The sequence below is a fragment of the Saccopteryx leptura genome, chromosome 9 (assembly GCF_036850995.1).
Source record: "Saccopteryx leptura isolate mSacLep1 chromosome 9, mSacLep1_pri_phased_curated, whole genome shotgun sequence".
NCBI classification, from domain to species: domain Eukaryota; kingdom Metazoa; phylum Chordata; class Mammalia; order Chiroptera; family Emballonuridae; genus Saccopteryx; species Saccopteryx leptura.
Window position 1 is genome coordinate 7,233,136 of NC_089511.1, and position 25,284 is coordinate 7,258,419.

The 25,284-nt window shown below is 39.1% G+C and overlaps 1 protein-coding gene across 9 annotated transcripts in view; it reads left to right on the top strand.

The window, feature by feature from the left end:
- The window catches only part of CHD9 (chromodomain helicase DNA binding protein 9), a 169,597-nt gene that overhangs the window by 58,719 nt on the left and 85,594 nt on the right, over positions 1–25,284 (top strand). For all 9 annotated transcript variants that reach the window (XM_066349159.1, XM_066349160.1, XM_066349166.1 and 6 more), the window contains exon 2: positions 10,151–11,776. In XM_066349159.1, coding sequence (XP_066205256.1) covers positions 10,319–11,776 — 1,458 coding nt within the window. In that variant the 5' untranslated portion in view covers positions 10,151–10,318. The remainder of the gene's footprint in view (positions 1–10,150; positions 11,777–25,284) is intronic.

Here is a 25,284-nt window from a genome sequence, read left to right on the forward strand (position 1 = left end):
ATGACTGTCAGGTTCCTGGCTTGAGGAACTAAATAGATGGCGATGAGATTAATTGAGATGAAAAAATGGCAAATAATGTTTGGCAAGGAAGCAAGTTTTGAACACCATCCCAGACAGATGCATCAGAAGGTGGGGACTGCCTTTATCTGAGTGAAAGGTGCCTCAGGATAAGTTCAGCTATATGTGACACCAGACTATGACATGCATAGTGTGTGTGTTTTGAGAGGAAGAAGCAAGCTTTCATATTTGTTAAGAAGAGTCGGTAACTGAAATATTAACCTTTTAACACTGCATTTCAGTTTTTGAAAGTTTGTGATTATTAATATAGATTATATTAGACATAAAAACCTGAGAAAAAAATTAACTTGAATGTAGTATTAGATAAATTTACATACTATTTGGGTGATAATGCAGAATAGAAAAATAATATAATCTTGATGTTCTCAGGAAAGTGGCACCCTTTAAAGTCATTAGCTTGTAGGCAGCATGATATTAAATTTATCATTTTTAATGACACTTTTGATGCTTATGAGTGAAAACTATAGTTCGGGTCATCAGTAGCTAATATTTATCAATTAGCTACAGATACTGATTGTTAGAATTTGGAATTATCAGCTGAAGTTAACTAAGTGAATTTTAAGCCTTCTCTCTCTTTCTCTCTCTCCCCCCCTTAAGATTTTTATTTTACTTTAAAAAGGGTTATTTAAACCAGTAATTTTAAACATTGTTATTGTATCAAAGGGGCATGGTTTGAAATCTGAAAAAAGAAAAGATTGTTTTTCTTTCCCAGTGGTCATTTCAGTTTAGTTTACCTGAGTAAGCAGCAGCAGTGTAAAATATATTAAATTTTATTTTATTGGAAGTCAATGGCTATATATCAAAAGATAACTGCTTATATATCTTGTTAGGTCTTTTGTAAAATTAAGGCAGTAATGGTTGGGATAATGATTAGGTGTCATTTTGTATAAAGTTTATTTTATTTTAAAATTTTGTGCTTTATCACAGTTTGAGTAAATTAAAATTCACCCCCCCTCCCCCCATGGAATTAACAAACTGGAATTCAATCTATTTCTATATTTTTCAGTTATTTTTTATTTTTTATTTTTTTTGTATTTTTCTGAAGCTGGAAACGGGGGAGAGACAGTCAGACAGACTCCCGCATGCGCCCGACCGGGATCCACCCGGCACGCCCACCAGGGGTGACGCTCTGCCCACCAGGGGGCCATGCTCTGCCCCTCCAGGGCGTCGCTCTGCCGTGACCAGAGCCACTCTAGCGCCTGGGGCAGAGGCCAAGGAGCCATCCCCAGCGCCCGGGCCATCTTTGCTCCAATGGAGCCTTGGCTGCGGGAGGGGAAGAGAGAGACAGAGAGGAAGGAGGGGGGGGGGTGGAGAAGCAAATGGGCGCTTCTCCTGTGTGCCCTGGCCGGGAATCGAACCCGGGTCCCCCGCACGCCAGGCCGACGCTCTACCGCTGAGCCAACCGGCCAGGGCCTAGTTATGTTAGTTTTGCAGTGTTTGTCTTTAAAAGGGCACTTAAATATCTATTCATTAGAAAACTTTCTGTTCCTGGAACTGGGCAGCTTGACCTAAAACAAATCTAGGAATTGAAGATCATAGATTTGGTGCACTTATTTTAGTCTGGTTTACAAATGAAGAAACTGGCATACAGAGAAACTGAGTTCCTGAGGTATCAAGTATTAGGGAATATTTTATTTTAGAGCTTGCATAATTTAGTGAATTCACTGCATATCCAGACATAAGATTACCCTTACTACTTTTGCTTTAAGCGTGTTGAAGTCAGAAGAATACAGAATTATGTCCTTTCAGAGACCAATGTTTTATGAGTGACATATACTATAAAAGATGACTTATAAATATTTACTTAGATATATGCTTCATCTTGTTCCAGTTAGGTTTTGTTAAAAAATTAAGTTATAATGGACATTCAGAAACATGTATAAATCTTAAGAATGTAGCTATATGACTTACTGCAAAGTAGTGAAATCTGAAACAACCAACCAGGTCAAGGACTAGACTGTTATTGTTACTGGCACCCCAGGAGAGACCCCCTCATTTTCCCTTGCAGTCGTCACACCTGTTCATCCTTCCCAGAGGTCAGCATTATGCTGAACCCTGTCACCGTACTGTAGTTTCCCTGTTTTTGAACTTTATGTCAATGGCATTATGTATATGTGGTCTTTTGGCTGTCTAGTTTGTCTGATACTGACCCGTGCTTTTCCACTGCAGAGTAGTTCGTTCTCATAGCTGTTACCCTGAAGCTGTGATGACCATGTTTTCAGTTTGGAGCCGTTATAAATAATACTAACACGGCTATTCCGGTGCCAGTCTCTTGGTGCACCTGTGCACGTTTTGTGGAGACGGTATCACGAAGAGTACAGAAGTTGGCCGTGGTGTGCATGTTTAGCTTTGGCAGTAAGACCGTCTAGGTCTCTCAATTTGCTCCTGTATGCACTCCTTTCACTAGTCTGTGAGAGTGCTGGTTTCTCCATTTCCAGTATGTGGTTTGATTAAAATGCCACTATATTTTTAAATCTTGTGCTTTTATTTTTAATTATTTTGTGTGTGTGTGCGAGAGACAGACATACTGAGACTGACAGGAAGGTAGAGAGATGAGAAGCATCAATTTGTAGTTGCAGCACCTTAGTTGTTCATTGATTGCTTTCTCATATGTGCCTTGACTGAGGGGCTCCAGTCAAGCCAGTACCCCTTGCTCAAGCCAACGACCTTGGGCTCAAGCCCGGTGATCATGGAGTCATGCTATGAAGCTGGTGACCCTGTGCTCAAGCCAGATGAGCCAGCGCTCAAGCTGGCAACCTTTGGGTTTTGAACCTGGGTCCTCAAAATCCCAGGCTGATGCTCTATCCACTCTGCCATTTCCTGGTCAGGCTCTTATTTTTTATTTCAGAAATGGAATATATGATGATGGGTAGATCTGCGTGGAGGAGACATAATAGAAAGGAACATGAAATAAATACAGAGATTTTCAGGCCAGAAATGAGAACCCACGTGCCTATTGGATTATAGCAGATTGGAACAAAAAATAGTTTTATATTCTCAAAGTTATAGTCAAATAATAGGCACCGTGTTCTCTTGATCCTTAAAAATGTTTGGTTTTTAAAACAGAGTGAATAGTACATTATTCTAGTGGGTATGGTTTGGGCAGAATGAAAAAATGCACATCTTAACTTCATCAAAGATATCTTCTTGAAGGAGATGGATGCTTTTGATCAGGACTTCAACGAGGGCAATGAGATGCTATGTGGTCTCATTAAAGTAGAGGGGGAGTTGGGTTTTGTATCTTTATTTATACCAGTAGTAAGGGGAAAAAAGGAGTAATTAATAGTATTCCAAGAAAAATGGAATTGGGATTCATAAGGATTTGATTGTGAAATCACATTTCAGAGAATATGTTGAGGAAGGCATGTCAACATTTGACTAATTTTGAAATGCTGAGTGAATGGATTTGACAGAAATGAAATCACTACATAGAAACTGGTATCTATTAAACTACTTTAAGAAAAAGAAAGCCATAAAAAAGAAAGTTCAAGATAGTGTGGTATCATGGAAGCTAAGAGAATAGTCAGAAGGCAGAGGGGTTAGTGGAACTGAGTTCAGAAGATATTTAAATAGCTTTATTATGGGCCAAACAGGGTGGTAGGCAGTAAGTCATGGGCCTTTTTCTTTCAAACACTCAAAGCCCAAATAGTATATGGCAGATGAGGATGCACAGACGATTGATTGGAGGCTTCATATAGAAGATAGCATTTTTGGGTTTAGCTTTTGCTTTACTTGGTGATAGCAAGTGTTTCTTAGTGGTCAAAGACAGATTGAGAGAACATTTGATTTGTCTAGAAGGTTATTAGTCATATTTGAAAGTATAGTTGCAGTGATTTTATGGGGTCAGACACCGAAGTACAAGAGGATAACAGGCAAATGGGCATTTGGAAAATGGAGGCAGTGGATCACTTATTTTCAATATTTGTCATTGATTGGAAGGATAGAAATAAAATGATTTTTTAAATTGTATTTTTTCAAAGTGAGAAGCGGGGGTCGGTGGGAGGCAGACTCCTGAATGCGCCCGGCCGGAATCCGCATGACATGCCTACCTTGGGGCAATGCTTGGCCCCCCCCCGGGGTGTTGCTCCACTGCAGTTGGAGCTATTCTAGCACCTGAGGCAGACGCCATGGAACCATCCTCAGCGGCCAGGCCAACTTTGCTCCCATGGAGCCATGGCTGCGGGAGGAGAAGAGAGAGATAGAGAGAGAGGAGAAGAGGAAGGGTGGAGAAGCAGATGGGTGCTTCTCCTGTGTGCCCTGGCCAGGAATCGAACCCAGGACTTCCACATGCCGGGATGACACCTTACCACTGAGCCAACTGGCCAGGGCTAAAATGATTTTGTTTGTGCATTTTTGTTAAGGTAGGGGTAGTCTGCTGATGTTTATTTTCTTTTTGTATTTTGTATTTTTTTTTTATTCAGTGACAAGATGGGAGGCAGAGAGAGACTCCTGTATGTGCCCTGACAGGGATCCATGCTGCAAGCCCACTAGGGGGGATGCTCTGCTCCTCTAGGGCATTGCTCCATTGTTCAGCAACATAGCTCTTCGTAGCGCCTGAGGCACATGGAGCCATCCTCAGCATCTGGGGCCAACTTGCTACAATTGAGCCATGGCTGCAGGAAGAAAAGACAGAGAGAGAGAGAAGCAAGAGTGGGAGGGGTGTGGAAACAGACGGGCACTTCTGTGTGCCCGGACCTGGAATCAAACCTGGGATATCCACACGCTGGGCCGACGCTCTGCCACTGAGCCAACTGTCCAGGGCCATGCTGATGTTTTTAGTTAAGAAGGAAGCAGACAATTGCAAGGGGATGATTAAAGATCCTTGAGCAATGGAATATGTGTGGGTACTAGTCCTTTCAAAGGCTGGATATAATGGTATTAAGAAACAAAAGCTGTATCTCTGGAGAAGTCATGCTTTCTCTTCTGTGAATAGCTAGGAGATACAAGGGGTAGATGCAAAGGCAGATACGTGGTTCTGAAAAGATGATTGATGAATTTGAACTGGAAACCTTAGAAGGCAGTGAGGCAAAACTGCCCTTGGGTGAGAATGGGGAAGTTAGGATTGAGGGCTTTAGGAGAGAAAACAGAATGACTGCAAAGAGAGAGCCCAGAAACAATGGGGAAATGCATTTAACCACCTCTCAACAAAAGCAAGGCCTGTATTGACAGTAAAGGTTAACATTAACCTTGTATTAAGGGGGCAGGCTTATGATAAATATTGCAAATATTTAGAAAATGTTAATTGAATTGGTCTGAGGCCTTGGTGTAAAATTCCAGTGGTAATATGAGTACAGTGTGGTGGGCTGAGTGAGTGAACAGAGTTGTGGAGGTGTAGAGAGAGGGCGGGGCGGCACTGGAGATGATTAGCAAGACCTGAGGAGGCCAGGAGCAGCCTCGTGGTGATGGGAGGTGTGAGTGAATGGCTGTAAACTCTTGGGAAGTCAGAAAAGAGAGAAGTCTGAGGGGAAAGCTATGTTTATTAAGCACCTAGCAATAGTTTAGGAACTTTGAATGTATTTCTAAACCCTGTAACAGTCCTGCAGGTTCAACAGTGATAATCAAACTGGGTCTCGGTTTTTAGTATATTTCAGACTTTGGGATATTCCTCATTTAAATCCATTTCCTGTCTTTCATATTAATTGAAATTTATTTTCCTTTAGGACATATGTTGGTACTTAATTTGGTAATGCGTATTATTGATATTCAAGACTATTTCAATTTAAACAACTTGACCTGACACAGTAGCAGCTAGGAAACTTCTAATCTGTTTTCAGTATCAGCCCAAAGTTAATTATCCTCAAACATTTTTTACCAAGAATAGAGATGACATTACGTTTTAAAGATTTTTTCTTTCTGTGAGATTCAAAGTAAAACTAAATTAAGTGGCAGTGCCAACAGCGTGTAAGTAATTGAATTAAGTGGCTGTCTGCATAGGGTGATGTTAATATAAGCATTTAGATGGTGGCTATTTGGATTAGTAGTTTTCAGTTCTTTCAACCAAGGAATCCTTTGTTTTTAAAAAATCCTATTTGAAAGCTCAATTTGTAAAATAAATAAGAATGAATATTCAGGATCTCTCATTGGGGAGGACATGGGTCTACAGCCCTCTTCCTTTCCAGCAATCCAAGAAGCATCATTTGAAAACAGTGTTTGCACAGTGCTCGATACAGATTATTTACAATAATTCTGTAAGAGCAGCATTCTTACAGTCTCCATTTCACAGTTGAAGAAACTGGGTTTCAAAATGACGAAGTGAGTTGTGTATGATTACATAGATAGTAAGTGGTAGAGCAAGGGTTCCAACTTACCCAGTCTGTCTTCCGAGCCTGGACTTGTAACTGCTGTGCTTGTAGGGCCCCTTGTAGAAGGACTTATCAATACAAGTAGGATTCTTTGATGGATAATGGAATTAAATTTTATTATTTTTTGTTATGGTTTTTTAGAATATGGTTCATTTCACTTTTCTGGAAATTAAAATTTTTTTATTAATTTTTGAGAGAGAAAGAGATGTTGATGTTGTTCCAGTTATTTATACAGTCATTGGTTGATTCTTGTATGTGCTCTGCCCAGGGATCGAACCTGTAAACTTGGTGTATCGGGATGATGTTATAACCAACTGAGCTACCTGGCCAGGACCTATAATTAAATTTTAAATTGTATCACAGCCATTTGTGTGTGTGTGAAAATATATATAATAAAATTTACTGTTAGCATTTTAAAGTATATAGTTCAGTGGGGGCATTCTTTAAAAAAAATATTTATTGATTTGAGAGACGGGGGTGGTGGAACATGGACTTGTCGTCTCACCCATTCATGCAATTATCAGTTGTTTCTTGTATGTGCCCTGACTGGGGATCGAACCCGCAACCCCAGTACATGGGAAGGATGCTCTTAACTGACTGAGCTTGCCAGAAGGGGTGGGGGGCATTCATAAAGTAATAAAAATGAAATACTGCCTAAAAGAATGCTTTTGATTTTCAGTTTTTGGAGTAACTAATAAGGATTGAGATGTTTGTTTTACATTCTAACATTTTTTAATTCTTGAAAACATTTGGTATTTACTACGTGCCAGGATTTATACTAGCAGATGTTAATGATACAGTGATGAATAAGAACCGGTCACTGCATTCGTCGTGTGTAGTGGGGAAGACAGATGGGTAGACCAGGACTTGTAGGTACAGTGTGCCAGGTGTGGAATACAGGCCTAGAGATGAGATGGTAGAGCCTCAGTGGAATCTCAAAGTCCGTTTACCAGATGAAGGAAGGTGGGTAGCGGGAGTGATGTTGTGGGCATGGAGAACTTCCTTTACACGTTAATGAAGACGTGAGAAGGTTGGATGATTTCAGGAAAGGCCTCCCTGAGAAAGTTACCTTTGAGAAAACTGACTGAAGTGGAGGAGGACTGCACCCAGCAAGTGCCAAAGCCTTGAGGAAGGAGCATGCCTGGCTTTTTTAGTGTGTGCGTGGTAAGCTATAGCTAAGTAAAATTTGCTGTTTTAAGCATTAAGTGTACAGTTCAATGGCATTACCATTCACAGTAGTATGCAACCATCACCACTACCTATTTTCAAATTTTCTTCATCACTTCAAACACAAACTACTTATTAAATAATTTCCTACTTTCTCCTTTTCTCTACCTCATCCTTGGTAACCTCTCATCTTTCTGTTTCTATGAATTTGTCTATTTCTAGATATTTCATATAAGAGGAATAATGCAATATTTTCCCCTTTGTGTCTGCTTTTATACTTAGCATTGTGTTTTCAAGCTTACCCATGTTGTACCATGCATGCATCATAACCGCATCCTCTTTTTATGATTAGATAAGCCATTTCATGTATACACCAGATTTTGTTTATTCTCTGGTTGATGGATACTTGGTTTATTTTCAACTTTTGGCTATAGTCAGTAATGCTGCTATGAACATTTGTGTATAAATATCTGCTTCCCTGTTTTTATTTCTCTTTTCTATATAGTATATACCTTGATAAAGAATTGCTGAGTTATATGGTAATTCTTTTTGACTTGTAAAAAAATTTTTATAGTCTGATTTTTAGAGAGATAAGGAGGGAGCGAAAAAGAGAGAAAGAGACATTGATTTGCACTTATCTATGCATTCATTGGTTGATTTTTATATGTGCCCTGATGGGATTGACCCCACAAGCTTGGTGGATCAGGACGATGCTCCAACCATATGAGCTACCCAGCCAGGGCTCTTTCTGACTCTTTGAGGAACCATCCTTCTTTTCCAGAGTGGCAGTGCCATTTGACATGTCTACCAGCAATGTGTAAGGGTCCCGAGTTCTACATATCCTCTCTCGCACTTGCTGTTCTTCATTGTTTATAGGTCTGAAGTGTGCTGCTATCTTATGAGTTTGGTTTGCATTCCCCTAATGACTGATACTGAGTTTTCTTGTGTTTATCAACTATTTCTGCATCTTCTTTGGGGAAATGTCTATTAAAGTCTTCTGTGCATTTTAAAATTGGATTGTTTAGTACTGAATTGTAAGAGTTCTTTATACATTAAATCTTCATTAGATATGATTTGCAAATATTTTTTCCCATTTGCCGTCTTGTCTTTTTACTTTCTTGATGTCCTTTGATGCACAAGTTTTTAATTTCCATGCAGTCTAATTAATTTGTCTGTTTTTTCTCTTGTTGCCCATGCTTTTGCTGTTAAACCATTTTCAAATCTAAAGTCACAAAGATTTGTTCCTATGCTTTCTTCTAAGATTTCTGTAAAAGTTAGGTTCTGGGTCCCTTAAAATTGCCTATGTATTTTAGGATGAGTTTTTTTTCATTTCTACAAAAACATCATTGGGATTTTGATAGGAATTTCATTGAACCTGTAGATTGCTTTGATAGTATTGCCATCTTAGCAGTAGGTCTTCCAATCCATGCACACACAATGTAATCTCTTTCATTTATTTAGATGTACTGGAATTCCTTTCAGCAATGTTTGTTGTTGGTGGTGTCCATATCTTACTTGTCCTTTATTAAATTTATTCTTTTTTTATTTTTATTTTTTTGTATTTTTCTGAAGTTGGAAACGGGGAGGCAGTCAGACAGACTCCCGCATGTGCCCGACGGGGATCCACCCGGCACGCCCACCAGGGGACGATGCTCTGCCCATCTGGGATGTCGCTCTGTTGGGACCAGAGCCACTCTAGCGCCTGGGGCAGAGGCCAAGGAGCCATCCCCAGCGCCCGGGCCATCTTTGCTCCAATGGAGCCCTGGCTGCGGGAGGGGAAGAGAGAGAAAGAGAGGAAGGAAAGGGGGGCGGGTGGAGAAGCAAATGGGCACTTCTCCTGTGTGCCCTGACCGGGAATCGAACCTGGGACTTCTGCATGCCAGGCCGACACTCTACCCCTGAGCCAACCGGCCAGGGCCTGAATATAACTATTGACAGGAAGGTGCTTGGTTTTGCTACATTGATGTCTAAATTAGTTGGCTGTCAGGTGGGCTGATCTTCCATGGTAGGTGAGCTAGAGGACCATGGTAGCAATCTGCAGGGACATCCCAGTATACCACATGTCTGTTTTGTTTGTCAGTTGACTAGAGGGCTAACTTTTATCTCATTTTGACCATGCTTATCATGACCTCATACAATTGCTCTTCTTGAAGCATTTTCATGTATGCCCTATGAAATAATAGACTTACCTGCTCAAGTGGTCTAGAGCAAAAGATCATGACACACTAATCTGAGAAGGTCTCATGTCAGATTTCTTAAAAAGATAATTTTGAAGTAGAATACATGTATTTTATGTACACTAGCTTCTGGGAAGTGATGGCCATTTCATGGTATGGGAGAGTGTCTGACATACCATTCTTTAAGTATACTTTACATTCTGTTATGATATATGAATTATTAATTTCTAAATGCATATAGTCCTGTCCCCTGCACCAGTCTTTTTTTTCTTGAAGGAAATATTAGTGAGCTATTTGCAATAAATTGTTCTACCAGATACTATTGTATGCTGAGATTTTGTGTTTTTTAAATCATGTATAAACTATATAGAACTTTAATGAGTAATCATTATTAAACTTGAATTGCTTTTGTTCTTATTTTTCTAGGATTCTGATACTTCACAACATGTCATTATCTGGAGCAGTAATGAACATTGTTGACCTGTTTCGAATTAGTTGATGAACTTTGGAAATGATCCAATAATATCTACTACGGAGAAGCTGAATATACTTCACTGGAAGTAAACAGACCAGATTGTCTTGGAATTTTTCAAGATGACAGATCCAATGATGGACTTTTTTGATGATGCCAATCTTTTCAGTGAGACCTTAGAAGGGTTGTCAGATGATGCGTTTGTGCAACCAGGACCTGTTTCACTAGTTGATGAATTGAACTTGGGTGCAGAATTTGAACCTTTGCACATAGACTCATTGAACCATGTTCAGGGTACTCCAACACATCAGAAGATGACTGATTATGAACAGTTAAATCAGTTTGAGTCATTGAAGTTTCATCAAGTTAATCAGTCTTTTGGTAGCCCAGCAGAACATGTGTTATCTCCACACTCTCAGTTTAATTGTTCTCCAATCCACCCCCAAAACCAACCCAATGGTTTATTTCCAGATGTAGCAGATGGCAGTCCAATGTGGGGCCATCAGACAGCTCCCAGCATTTCAAATCAAAATGGGTCTCCTTTTCACCAACAAGGACATTCTCACTCTATGCATCAAAATAAAAGCTTTGTGGCACACCATGACTTTGCCTTATTTCAGGCCAATGAACAACACACACAGTGTCCTTCACTGCGCTCACAACAAAACAGAAATAACCTTAACCCAGGGCAAAATTCTCTTAGCCAGCCTAAAAATTTTATGGATGTTAGTGTTTCTGGTCCACGCAGAGTCAATGTCAACCACCCACCACAGATTACTAACGCATCTACTTCACAGCAGCCTCTTCTGATGCAGCAGTATGCTCAAACGTCAAACCCTTCGGTGCACTTCCTCAAGTGTGGGAATCGGCAAGAGGGAAATTTTAATGGACCTTCTCCAAATATGACGTCTTGTTCTGTCAGTAATTCACAGCAGTTTTCTTCACATTATTCCTTTTCCAGTAACCACGTATCTTCGAAAAATCTCCTTCAGTCCTCTGCCGTCCTTGCACCCAATCATACAAATCAGACTTTTTCTGATTTTCCTGGGAGTAATTCCTTTTCACCTCATAGGGGAATCAAGCAAGAATCTGCTCAGCATATGCTGAATCCCAATACACCGCTGACTCCAAGTAATTTCCAAATGTTGCATTCATCACATCCTCAGGGTAATTACAGCAATTCAAAATTATCTCCTGTGCACATGAACTTCCCGGATCCTGTTGACTCAGGAACTCAGATGGGCCATTTCAACGATCACGTAGAAACTAATGGCTTTTCATCTTTAGAGGAGAATCTGCTTCATCAAGTGGAATCTCAAACGGCGTCATTCACAGGACTTGACCCAGAAGACCTTCTACAGGAAGGTCTCCTTCCCCAGTTTGATGAGTCAACATTTGGGCAAGATAATTCATGTCATGTTTTAGATCATGACCTTGAACGGCACTTTACTTCACATCTTGTAACACGGCCTTCTGATATGACTCCAACTCAATTTCATACTCAGGCTCGGAGTTGGCCCTCATCACTTTCTAATCATCATCATTTACACGACAGAAACCGCCTATGTTTACAACGACAGGTACGGAGCTCTGATTTCCGTGATTTGGGATAGGGTGGGCTTTTCCTCACTGAGTTAATTTATATGAGACAATTAAAATTGGTCAAACTCAGTGGTTCTATTAAATATGCATATTTTGACATTTTTTATTTTTTAGCAGTCATATTTAAAAGTGATTCATTGATGTACTCAAAGCAATGGACTAACTTATATTGTGAAAATTATATTTAGAAAATTGTTTAAGACCTCTTTTGTGCCTTTAACAAAAAGATTTAATATAAACAAATGGAAACTTTATAGTGATAATTAAGAGGAAAATAATAGTTTGGGACTATTTTATTGTATACATCAGGGGTCCCCAAACTTCGGCCCGCGGGCTGCATGCGCCCCCCTGAGGCCATTTATCCGCCCCCCCCCCCCACCGCACTTCCGGAAGGGGCACCTCTTTCATTGGTGGTCAGTGAGAGGAGCATAGTTCCCATTGAAATACTAGTCAGTTTGTTGATTTAAATTTACTTGTTCTTTATTTTAAATATTGTATTTGTTCACGTTTTGTTTTTTTTACTTTAAAATAAGATATGTGCAGTGTGCATAGGGATTTGTTCATAGTTTTTTTTATAGTCCGGCCCTCCAACGGTCTGAGGGACAGTGAACTGGCCTCTTGTGTAAAAAGTTTGGGGACCTCTGGTATACATGATGGACATAGGATTAATATTCCTATAAAAAATATGTAAATTGATGAGTAAACTTTTAAGATCTCAGTTAATAACTAGATAATGCTTTATCTGAAATTCACAAAAGAAGAAATTGAATTAGTAAACAACATTAAGAATAATGTACACCTCTAATAATTCAGTTTGTAGAGTGGTTTCATCTTCATCTATTAGAAAAAAAGTTTTACTATTTTATTTAGTGAGTTACGGGGAGGCAGAGACAGACTCCCGCATGTGCCCCAACCGGGATCTACCGGGCAAGCCCACTAGGGGGCAATGCCCTGCCCATCTGGGTGCTTCTCTTGTGTGCCCTGGCTGGGAATTGAACCTGGGACATCCACATTCTGGGCCAACACTCTACGGCTGAGCCAACTGGTCAGGGCCCACTCTTTTTTTTAATTGAATTTTTTTATTGATTTGAGAGAGAGAAGAATCAACTTGTTCCACTTAGTTTTTTTTTTTTTTTCTTGTGGGGGAGAGAGAGAGAGTCAGAGAGAGGGACAGATAGGGACAGACAGACAGGAATGGAGAGAGATGAGAAACATCAATTCTTCGTTGTGGTTCCTTAGTTGTTCATTGATTGATTTCTCATATGTACTTTGACTATGGGGCTACAGCATACTGAGTAACCCCTTGCTCAAGCCAGCAACCTTGGGCTCAGGCTGGTGAGCCTTGCTCAAACCAGATAAGCTCGTGCTCAAGCTAGCGACTTCGGGGTCTTGAACCTGGCTGGGTCCTCCACATCCCAGTCCGACGCTCTATCCACTGCGTCACCGCCTGGTCAGGCTCCAGTTAGTTTTTTCATTTAGCTGTGTACTCACTGATTGCTTCTCACATGTGCCCTGACTGGGGATGAAACTTGTAACTTTGGTATGCCAGGACAACACTCTATCCATAGAGCCACCCAACCAGGGCCTAGAATTTTTTTATTTTTATTTTTTTGTGACAGAGACAGAGAGAGGGACAGAAAGACAGGAAGGGAGAGAGATGAGAAGCATCAATTCTTTGTTGCAGCTCCTTAGTTCATTGATTGCTTTTTCATATGTGCCTTGATGGGGAAGGGCTGCAACAGAGCAAGTGAGCCCCTGCTTAAGTCAGTGACCTTGGACTCAAGCCAGTGACCATGGGGTCATGTCTGTGATCCCATGCTTAAGCCAGTGACTCCATGCTTAAGCGATTAAGCCTGTGCTCAAGCCGGCCACCTCAGGGTTTCGATCTTGGGCCCTCTGTATCCCAGTCCAATGCTCTATTCACTGCACCACTACTGCCTGGTCAAGCTAGAAAAAAATTTTAAACGTTAATGCAGATTGCTAGCAAATTTATGGTGAAATTAGAACTTACATAGCTTTATTAATTGATACAAATAATTTGGAAAGCAATTGGGTGATATATTTGAGGACAAAAATACTTTATTAACAATAACCCGAATATAGCAAAACTGATATACACAAAGATTTTTTTTTTTTTTTTTTTTTTTTTCATTTTTCTGAAGCTGGAAACAGGGAGAGACAGTCAGACAGACTCCCGCATGCGCCCGACCGGGATCCACCCGGCACGCCCACCATGGGGCGATGCTCTGCCCACCAGGGGGCGATGCTCTGCCCATCCTGGGCGTCGCCATATTGCGACCAGAGCCACTCTAGCGCCTGGGGCAGAGGCCAAGGAGCCATCCCCAGCGCCCGGGCCATCTTTGCTCCAATGGAGCCTTGGCTGCGGGAGAGGAAGAGAGAGACAGAGAGGAAAGCGCGGCAGAGGGGTGGAGAAGCAAATGGGCGCTTCTCCTGTGTGCCCTGGCCGGGAATCGAACCCGGGTCCTCTGCACGCTAGGCCGACGCTCTACCGCTGAGCCAACCGGCCAGGGCTACAAAGATATTTATTTTGCTATAAGAGACAACTGATAGCAGCATAGTTTATTATCGTTTCCATGTTAGATTTTAATTAGGCATTAAAAGACTGAAGATTAACGCTGAGAATATGTTAAAAATAGGGGAAAAGCATGATTCAAAATTAAAATCACAGTCAAGTGGTTAAGAATGGGATAGAATCTTGGCTTCTGTTACTTAGTAGTTGTGTAAGTTTTAGTCGTTTATATAATTTTTATGTGTCTCACTTGCTTCATCGTTAAATGTTGAATAATAAAATCTAACAGGTCTTTGCTGGGGCTTATAAACGATATAACATGTAACAGTGCTTAGAACTGTGCCCAGTATAGAGTAAGTACATAATGTTTTCATAATTATATTTTCTTCATGACAGTATGAAGACACATGTATTACATATGTGAAAAAATATGGAAAAGAAATGATTGTTTTAGGGTAGTGAAATTACACTTTGTTTTCTGTAGTTTTTGTCATGAAAATATAAAAATGTATTTAATGTAATATTTTATCATGTTTATAAAATCTTTTAGCCTGACCAGATGGTGGTGCAGTGGATAGAGCGTCGGACTGGGCTGCAGAGGACCCAGGTTCGATACCCCGAGGTCGCCAGCTTGAGCGTGGGCTCATCTGGTTTGAGCAAAGCTCACCAGCTTGGACCCAAGGTCACTGGCTTGAGCAAGGGGTTACTCAGTCTACTGTAGCCCCACGGTCAAGGCACATATGAGAAAGCAATCAATGAACAACTAAAGTGCCACAGCGAAAAATTGATGCTTCTCATCTCTCTCCGTTCCTGTCTGTTTGTCCCTATCTATCCCTCTCTCTGTCTCTGTCAAAAAAAAAAAAAAAAAATCTTTTAAAATGAAGGATTCATAGTACTTTTATACCTTGGTTACCTATGAGATTTTGTCAATGATGAAATATGCCATAGTTATTGAAATTAAATATATAGGGACCATTTTTCATTTCAAAGCCTTGAAGTGTTTGAAAAAGATAAAGTCTTTATCTTTTCTTTTGGGTTAATTTTAGTTGTTTCAAATGGTATTTTCATTACTTTTAAAAAAATGTCTACATAGATTTTAAGATACTTAAAAGGCACCTGTAAACCCTTCCCTTCCCCTTCCTTCTGTGGCTTGTGGAGAATGTTAGGGTTTTGCTCCCTCTGCTGGAAGAGGAGCAAGCAGCCTAGTTGGACCCCGGGAAGAGTCTCTGCTGATTGATGTCTAAGGTCATCTAGTCACTTTATATGTAGATTTCTGGCTGGTTTGACTAATCACTTTGTATAGCATATAATTGAAGTTAAGAAACCTGATTATTAACTCCTTTTCTTAATTTCATTTTTCTAAAGCCTTGTCATCATTTAAATATTTTTAATTCATGGTTTTCTAAACATGTTCTGGCTTTAAAAAGAAATAAAGACTGCCTTTAATAGATTTGAAATGAATGGAGGATAATTATAAATAATTAAGGTCGTCCTTGATAGTAGCACACTGATAGTACTTTCTGAGAGAAATTCTCTTCAGACTCATCACAAGCAATGTTTCATAAGTCATTCTGCACTGATAAATCTAGGCGACTTTACTGAAATTTACCTCCTATTTCAGAGCTCATTACATGTTCAAATACTGATAAATGGCAGCCAGTTTGGAAAACTTTTTTTTGAGTTATTGAAAGACCTCACGTTTCCTATTATTTGTATTCAGAGTGATACTTGGGAGTTGCTGAATGTGAGAATGAAGAGGAGAAATAATTGGTAGAGGAGGTAGGGAATTGTTATGATTATGGTGATTGTGGATTTTATATAGGTTTATATGTACTGAAGTATATAGGTCACAGATCCTAAATACGTGAAATTCAAATGGTTTAATGTGTGTAATGTATGACAAATTTTGGCAGAGCAGATTTTGCCTGTGTAATTTTTGGCGTGTTTGGATTGTAATGGTTACTGCATAGCCGAATGTTGTATTAGTAAGGAATTCTTATATTAATATGGTGTTTCCCCAGGTTCTGTGGAAAAAACCTTTTTAGGTTTAAGAAAATTCCTGATTGCAGTAATTTTATTTCAGACTAAATTAATATAAATATGTATAGACATTTAAGAGATTAAAAATAATGTGGCAGAAATTTTTGTTTATCAAAAATGTAAAAATAAGATATATTTGTTATAGCCAAAACATTATATAGTGTGGGACAAACTAGTTTTATAGTTGTGAATACACAAAACACAGTTTATTCTTGTCTTATTATTTATTATTTATTATATTATTTTCCTTTATTTTTCTTTTATTTTTTTATTCGGTGAGAAGAGAGGAAGCAAAGATAGACTTCTGCATGTGTCCCAACCGGGATCCACCTGGCAAGCCCACTGAGGGGCAATGCTCTGCCCTTCCGAGGCATTGCTCCATTGCTCACAACCTAGCTCTTCTTAGCGCCTAAGGCGGAGGCCGTGGAGCCATCCTCAGCACCTAGGGCCAACTCATTTCAGTTGAGCCATGGCTGCAGGAGGGGGTGAGGAGATCGGGAGAAGCAGGAGGGGCTGAGGGTGGAGAAGCAAATGGGCTCTTGTCCTGTGTGCCCTGACTGGGAATTGAACCCAGGACATCCACATGCCAGTTTGATACTCTACCACTGAGCCAACCAACCAGAACCCATTGTATTATTTTCTGTATAAACACTGTAGACCTACTTTTGCCCACTCTTTATTCCTTAGTCTACTGCTTGAAAATTCATGGATGGCATGCTATTTAGAATTCTAGAAAACTACATTGAGATTTTTTGATATGTAAAGAATATTTCTAAACCTTGCTATTTCTTACTCTTCAGCTGAGGTGGGGATAGTTGGGGATATAATTTTAAATGTCTCAGAGTACTCTGAAGTCTGTTGTCAATCATAATAACAGTGAATATTGCTGAGAACATTTATTTTTAAATAATTGACTAAAATTTTACCACTTATAAAAAAGAAAAAAAGTGGGATGCTACAAGTGTTTCTAAATGTAAGTACTCAGAAAACATAGCAGACAGCAGTAGCTTATTTTATCTCTAATTTTTAGAGCAAAGGAATTTTGGGAAACTAATACTATAAACTGTCCATTGTTGAGCTCTTCACTGCCTGCCAGGAGTAGTAACAGAAACTCTAGGTTGTTAACAGTAGCTTTAAGGCTATTTTTAAGGCTGTTGATCCATAACATGCGTACTTAGGGGTGAGAGGTGGACAGGAAGTGAGTTCCAGGGGCAGCGAAGAGGCAGCAGTTGGTGAGAAATTTGTGGATTAGTACAGTATGTGAAGAGCATGAGATTCAAGCCAAACTTCAAAGTAGGTTTAACAAAATTTTGTTGTATTTAATTTGATAGATGAGGTGTGCTCCCCGATCCCATAGGACTACTCAGTCATTTACTTATCATTATAATGTCTGAAATTGAAAGTAATGTGTTAGGGGCTACTGAGCCATCACACTTTATTCCTGTGATGAGAGCATGAATATAAAGTGGCTTTGGAAAACTTATATGGGTGATCAGATTTCTTTGGGAATTGGACTAAATTGATTTTAAATTAAGAAAATATTTTAATACTATATAGTGTGGATAATATATAGGGACATATGTATGTGGTAAGTATGTAGTTAGGAGGCTTGGACCACAGTTTTCAGTTTAATAAAGTCTGGTAATTTGCTGTATTCAACTATGCAGATAATACCTTGCACATTTACTGTACAGGTAACACCTTACAAATTATGCAAGGAGAACACTTTGAAGCGAGGTCTTTCCTACATGAATATATGTTTATATATCTGAAAATATTCAAGTTTACATTGACCTTCTAATGAAATCATACAGTTTTAGAGCTGGACAAGATTTTACTCTGTCTTCATATACAAAAATCAGAAACAGTGTTAGAGAGAGGTTGCGACTTGTTATCACATCCTACATGTAGTTAGCCATGGGATCTCTATCCAGTGCCTTGTGAAGTACAAGATTTTCCACTATGGTTGATGGAAAGATGAACTATTCTTGGCCCTAGTTAGATCTTGGCTGCTTTCAGGTGTTTTTTTCTGGGCCTTGGGTAGTGCTGATGAGTAAACTTATCTAAAGCCTCAAGAAGAGACCTTCTGAAGGTCTCTTTTTTCTTCTTTTTAAGTGAGAGGGGAGGGGGGATAGAGAGACAGACGTCTGCATGCGCCCTGACCGGATCCACCCAGCAATCCCCATCTGGGGCCGATTCTCGAATCAGCTGAGTCTAAGGCTGACACTCGGACCAACCAAGCTATCCTCAGTGCCTGGAACCTAAGCCACTAGCTGCCAGAGAGGAAGAGGGAGGTGGAAAGAAACAGATGGTTGCTTTTCATGTGTGCCCTGACTGGGGATTGAACCCAGGACTTCCTCATGCCAGGCTTACGCTGTATCCACTGAGCGAATCAGCCAGAGCCTCCAGAAGTCTTTCCTGTATTGAAGCTATCTCTCCAGACCTCTCCCCTGTAAACCAGCCTCCTTGGCTTCCCTGGACTTCCAGATCTGCTCTTCCACTCAGGGGTGCTGTGAGATGTCCCCTGGGTTCCTGCTCTTTCTACTCTGCAGCCTAGAAACCTCCCCTTGTCAGTCCTGCTCGTTTCCCGTCTCTCGGGTCGCTGTCCTGCCTCGCCTGATGTGCGATCCCGGAAAACAATTGTGTATGTTTTGCCTGACTTCAGTTTTAAGAAGGATAGTAAATCCAGTTCCTGTTAATCCATCTGGCCTTAATTAGAAGACTTATAATACCAAATTAACGACTGTATAATAATTAATAGTGCAGAATACCATAATTTATTTAACCAGTTTATTCTTTTTGGGTAGTATGATGAGCATCTTTGCAGATAAATTGTGTGTGCCCGTGATTAGACAGATTCTTAGAAAATTGAGGTAAATATACAAACTTTCCTTTGAAGATTTATACAATTATGAATAATAAGAGTACAAATATTCCATAAATATTCAGCAGTTATACTCATGTTTATAGCTTTACATGTATTTTCTCATTTAATCTTCAGAACAACTCTGAGGTAAATCTTATCTACTCTTTTTACAGATAAGACTTGAAGGAGAGGCTGGTTACATAGCTTGCTCAGTGTCATGTAGCTAGTAAATGACAGAGCAAGGGGTTCAGATACAAGCAGTAGAACTCTGGAGCTCACACTACCCTCTGTTGCTTTAGAGAACCTTTGTGTTGCAAGACCTTTTAAAGCATATAAAACCTGACTATTTAGGTTGGGGCACTGACCTCTTTTCCTTTAGATCAGTGGTAGTCAACCTGGTCCCTACCACCCACTAGGGGGCGTTCCAGCTTTCATGGTGGGCGGTAGCGGAGCAACCAAAGTATAAATAAAAAGACAGATTTAACTATAGTAAGTTGTTTTATAAAGATTTATTCTGCCAAACTTAGCGAAAATCTGACATAAAGTACTTGGTAAGTTATTATTATTATATGCTTTAACTTGCTGTAACTCTGCTTTATAAATTTTATAAAGTAAAGTGACTTCCCTACTTTATAAATCACCATCACTGTGGAACTGGTGGGCGGTTAGAAAATTTTACTACTAACAGAGATACAAAAGTGGGTGGTAGATATAAAAAGGTTGACTACCCCTGCTTTAGATTGTTAAATGAAAAAATGACAACAGCCAACACAACAATAGCCATTTGATGTGAGTAAATCAAAAGTATGGTATACCTATTTTTTGTCAGATTGGGAAAAATTATATTTTTGGGTGTGCCGCAAAATTTTAGTGATTAGTTTATATGTGCAATGAGATGAAAAAGGTTGAAAGTCTGCTGCCTTAAAGTAGGGGAATATTGAAGCTGGTAGTGACCTGTAGTCCCATATCAGTTACTTATTGCTATTGTAACAAATTATCACACATTTTATGTCTTCAAAGAACTCAGAAGGCCGAAATGGATCTCACTGCGCTAACATCTAACATTGAGGTCTTGGCAGGGCTGTGCTCCTTTATAGAAGAGGATTTCTTTTCTTGCTTTGCCAGTTTACAGAGGCTGCCCTCTTCTGTGGCCTGTGGCCCCCTTCCATCTTGACTCCTAAGGGCTGACAGAGTCCTTCTCTCATTGCATGACTCTTTTGCCTCTTTCTTCCACTGATAGGACTCTTGAGATTTCATTGCAGCTATGGACAATCTAGGGTAATCTCCCCCTATTTTAAGGTCAGCTGATTAACTAATTCTGTCTGCAGTCTGAATTCTCCTTTATCATGTAATTTAACATTCACAAATTTGGGGAATTAGGCTTATATCGGTAGGGGCCATTATTCTGCCTACTGTAAGCCATGAGGCCAATTAGAAGATATTTAACTCAAGAATTAATTAACAAGGACCTCTTTTATGACTTTATGATCTCACATTATAAAGACTAATATAATTTTGTTTAATGTATTGATTTGAGAGAAAGGTAGAGACAGAGACAGGAAATCATCGATCCATTGTTCCACTCATTCATGTATTCATTTGTTGACTCTCGCATGTGCCCAGGAATTGAACCCACAACCTTGGTTTATGGGGATGACACTCTAACCACCCGAGCTACCTGGCCAGAGCTGACCTCACATTATAAAAAACATACTTGAGTGTCTTTATCTTTCAGCAGAAAAATGATTTCTGCTTAGTCTCTTCTCTTTGCTTATCATGCTAGGAATTATCTAGTCACTAGATTCTAGTGCTCTAAACTGAAATGATTAGAGTTGGGCTATTGGAAACTTTTGGTTTCAGATTTCTCCATAATGCATACTTAAGTGATTTAAATAAACAACAATTTTTGAATAAACAAAAATTTCATTTATTCAGCCGTTATTTTGTAAGCCCCAGCCCTATGCCAGGCATTGTGCTGGGTACTTTTTACATGTCATCCCGTTATTCTCACAATAATCTTATGATGTTATTGGGCATCTTAACTTATAAATTAAGAAAACAGACTCAAGATAGAATTGTTTACAAGTCACAGACCTAGGACTTGAACACAGATTCAGATTTGAGAAAAGTACGTACGTACTGAGAAAAGATAAAGAAGTCATCATTTTTTAAGACATAATCCAGTATTTTTACTTAATTGTTTTAGTTATTTATATAATATTGCTTATAAAATAATTTGATATTATTCAAGTTAAATCCATAGTAGACCTATTGGAGTAATGCAGGAATTAGTACTATTTTTTAATCAGCTAATCTGATCTCCAAAGTGTTAAGTATATTTTAGTTGGTAAAAATGCTATCAACTCTGTGTATTATATCACGTGCTTTCAGCACTTTTTTTTTTTAAGCACTTTCTTAATGTTACTCATGTGGTTGTATATTGCTTACTGAATTGAGCCATATGATTCAAAAGTTGAATTCATGAGTTTTTGTCATCAGGCCAATGAGCTGTTTATGAAGGAGGGGAATTAGGTAGTTTTCATCTTTGTTTTGTCATCAGTCATTTGTTTCTCAGTTCTAGTGTTGGACAATAAATCTTTTGAAAGTAGGCTTTCAGATGTAAGTCTCTGATAAGAGTGGGAAAGCACTGGATTTGAACCCGGAGAACTAGGTTCGAGTCCTGACTGAGCCCTCCATGTGCTCTCATACATAGTCGTCCTGGGCAAGTTACCTCTGCAGTGTTCTCATCTGCAGTATGTCTGTCCGTGTTGCTGGCATTTCTGATAAATAAACATTATAATGAACAATGAATTTAAAAGTGCTATATAAATTGTAAAGTCAGTTTGTTTTTTAATAATGATTTCTTACCCTAAGGTGTTTTTTTTTCGTTTTAGAACTGGAAGGAGTTTAAAATTAATAGAATTTTAGAATGTTTATAGTCGTAGAGGACCAAATATAAAGTAGCTTTTTAGTGACGTAGTCTAAAACAGATTCCATAATCCTATTTCCTTTTTGAAATTCTTTTTCTTACATAATTGTTTCTTAATTCATTTTTATGCAGGCTTGTCCTAACATTTGTGGGTCCCAGGAAAAGAGTACAAATGGAAGTTCTCATACTGCATGTCAAAATATTTAAATGTTGTATATAAAGCCAGTAAACTCTTAAATATGTTTTATCCTTCTTTCTTGACAAATAGAAGCACTGATTTGAATTGAGAAGTTTTGGACTCTATGGAGTTCCATATTCAGAGTACGGCAGAAGCTGGCCATTCTACATTCTGTTTCCACCCCTCTTCTGTCCTGCACCTCAGGGGCCTCATAAACACGTGGACATCTCAGCCTACATATTCAAGCTCCACCTGTTTCTCCCCATCTCTCTGGCCTAAGCACCCACATACTTTTAATGCAGGGGTCTCAAACTCGCGGCCCGCCGAACAATTTTGTGCGGCCCGCAGACTAATAATCCACGAAGTTCAAAATATTTTGGATAAAATTAAGTAAGCCTAGGGGCCTACTTGTATTTTTCATTTCTCTAGCATTCTAGCTAGATATTAGCATAGTTAACAGCAGTTGTGATGCGAACTACAGTTTCTGGTCGTTTTGTGACACTGAGTAAACTGCATGTACGATTGTGCTTGTTGTACTGATTTTTTTTTGTTTTCAACTGCAGTGAGAAAAGTGTTGCGTAACAGTTGCCTTTTGTAGACCTAGTGCGGCCCGCCGAACGGCTGTGATCTTGCTCTGCGGCCCACATGCTGAGTTGAGTTTGAGACCCCTGTTTTAATGTGTATTCCTTGCCAAACAAGGAATTCCTTAAGAGAACAAACCTAGGGAATAGACCCAGGCACCCTCTGCAGATGGGTGTGCGACCGTTTTAGGTAGATAATTCCTGTGTACCTGAAGCATGTTCTAGAAGAGAGGAGGGTAGTGCATCCTTTTGGCACTGGACGGGTGTTGCAAAGGAATTGTTCAGTCCAAGGAAGGGATCCCTCTTGCCTGATCTAAAGCAAGCTGTTTTCTTCGTGAGCAGTGCCACTCATTTGTGTGAAGTTAGTTGGTGAGAGCTGGTAATTTCGTGAGGGATGTGGGTAACCTGTCTATGAACAGAAGGATTTTCTCTCCGTGGAAGTCGTTATTATTACTATACATTAGGCTCTGTTTCTACCAATTCCAATAATACTGATTTATGAAACTTTTTCAGAGTTTATGGATGACTGTATAGTGTAAAACTATTCCTAATAGCAAAGCTGTCTGTGTTCTTGGGGTTCTAAACTTTGAAGTGAACTTGACCTATGAACGCCTAGTGTGTGTTGAGTCAATGTATTGTTACTATGGCCATTGATCAGGACAAGCTATTTTTCTCAGTTTTTAATGAAAAGCACTTAGTATTTAGAAAACTAAATAAGATGAAATAAATAAAAGAATAGTAAATGAATATCTTTCACTTCCATAGTTGTTAACATGTTGCCGTACTTGCTTTGTTTTTGTTTATAGATGAGTACACAGTTTTTGTTGTTTTTGGCTGTATGATTTGAACGTAAATTGCAGTTATCATGAGAATGTTCTCTAAATACTTCATCATATATCTCCTGAGAATGAGGAGATTCTTCTAGACAACCAGTTCCACACCCAAGATGATCAATAATTCCACATATCATCTAAAATCTAATTCCTATGGCAGTTCCCCTTTATCCACGGTTTCACTTTATGTGGTTTTTGTTACCTGCGGTCACCCTCCGTCCAAAAATATTAAATAGAAAACTCCAGAAATAAATAACTCATAAGTTTTAAATTGCACACCATTCTGAGTAGCATGATCAATCCCTCCCAGTCCTGCCCTCTCCCACCTGGGACATGCATCACCCTATGTCCAGCAAAGCCACACTGTGCACTCTATATAGGCTCCCTGCCTGTTAGCCACTTAGTAGCCATCTCCATTATCATCAGACTGACTTGTCATGTCATAGTGCTTGTGTTCAAATAATCCTGGTTTTACTTAATAACGGCCCCCAAAGCACAAGAGTAGTGAGGCTGGCGATTAGGATGTGCCAAAGAGAAGGTGTAAAGTGCTTCCTGTAAGTAGTAGAAGGGACTGTATTCAACTTTCCCCCGTTGTTAGGACAAGCTGCTTAATTTCTCTCATTTTCACTTAAACTATGAAATGTTTTAATCCTCTAGTTTTGATCATTACGTGAATTAAAACTATTTTTATTGTCTTATTGTTTTGTCATTTAAAAAAATTAATAATTCAGCCTGGCATACAATTTTTTGTCTATTTTCTCATTGCCAGGATGTCCTTTGAAGAGCAGTGATATATCTGTAAGCAGCTGAATTCTCCCTCTGATAGTCTTGAAATCTGTTACCTTACTTTTGTTTTACTGTGCTTTCTAAATTTATTTTTTCTTTAGGGAAAATGTTGGCTAGGACCAGGGTACATTAAAGGGACTTGCATAATTTAGAAACACGTTGCCAAGGATTTTTTAGATTTCTTTTATCTTGAAGGAAAAGAAGAATAAAAGATTATAAATATTTGAAAACTTTCAGTAATATATTAAGGGGACATATAGATGATGGTGTTTGTGGTAAGGAGAAACGATTTAGACTTACTGAAATGTGGAGAAGGGTTACATTTCATATTCAGCACTGATATCTAAAGTGTGTATCAGCATCATTCTGATGTTTATTAATAATGGTATGTTTCTTGAAATGGGTTTTTCTAGTGAGTATGAAGGCCATAATTTTTCAAGTGTCTTAATTTAGAATTTTAATTTTTGGCTGAAGGTGGAAATAAGTAAATTGTATTTGTCATGTAAAATTTTGGGAGGAACAGTAATTATTGTCATATAATAAAGTTAAGCAAAAATTGGAATGCTTATATGAAAGTTACAGGAATGAGCAGTTCAGTATAAATATTAAAAAAGATTAAATCTAAAAGAATCTGTTTTTTTGTTAAGTTACTATGTTAACATCTATAGCACTATTTAACTTATTTAGTGGATAGTAATAATTCTAAAAAGGTGCTGACTAGTGTCTCTAATCAAAAATAGTAA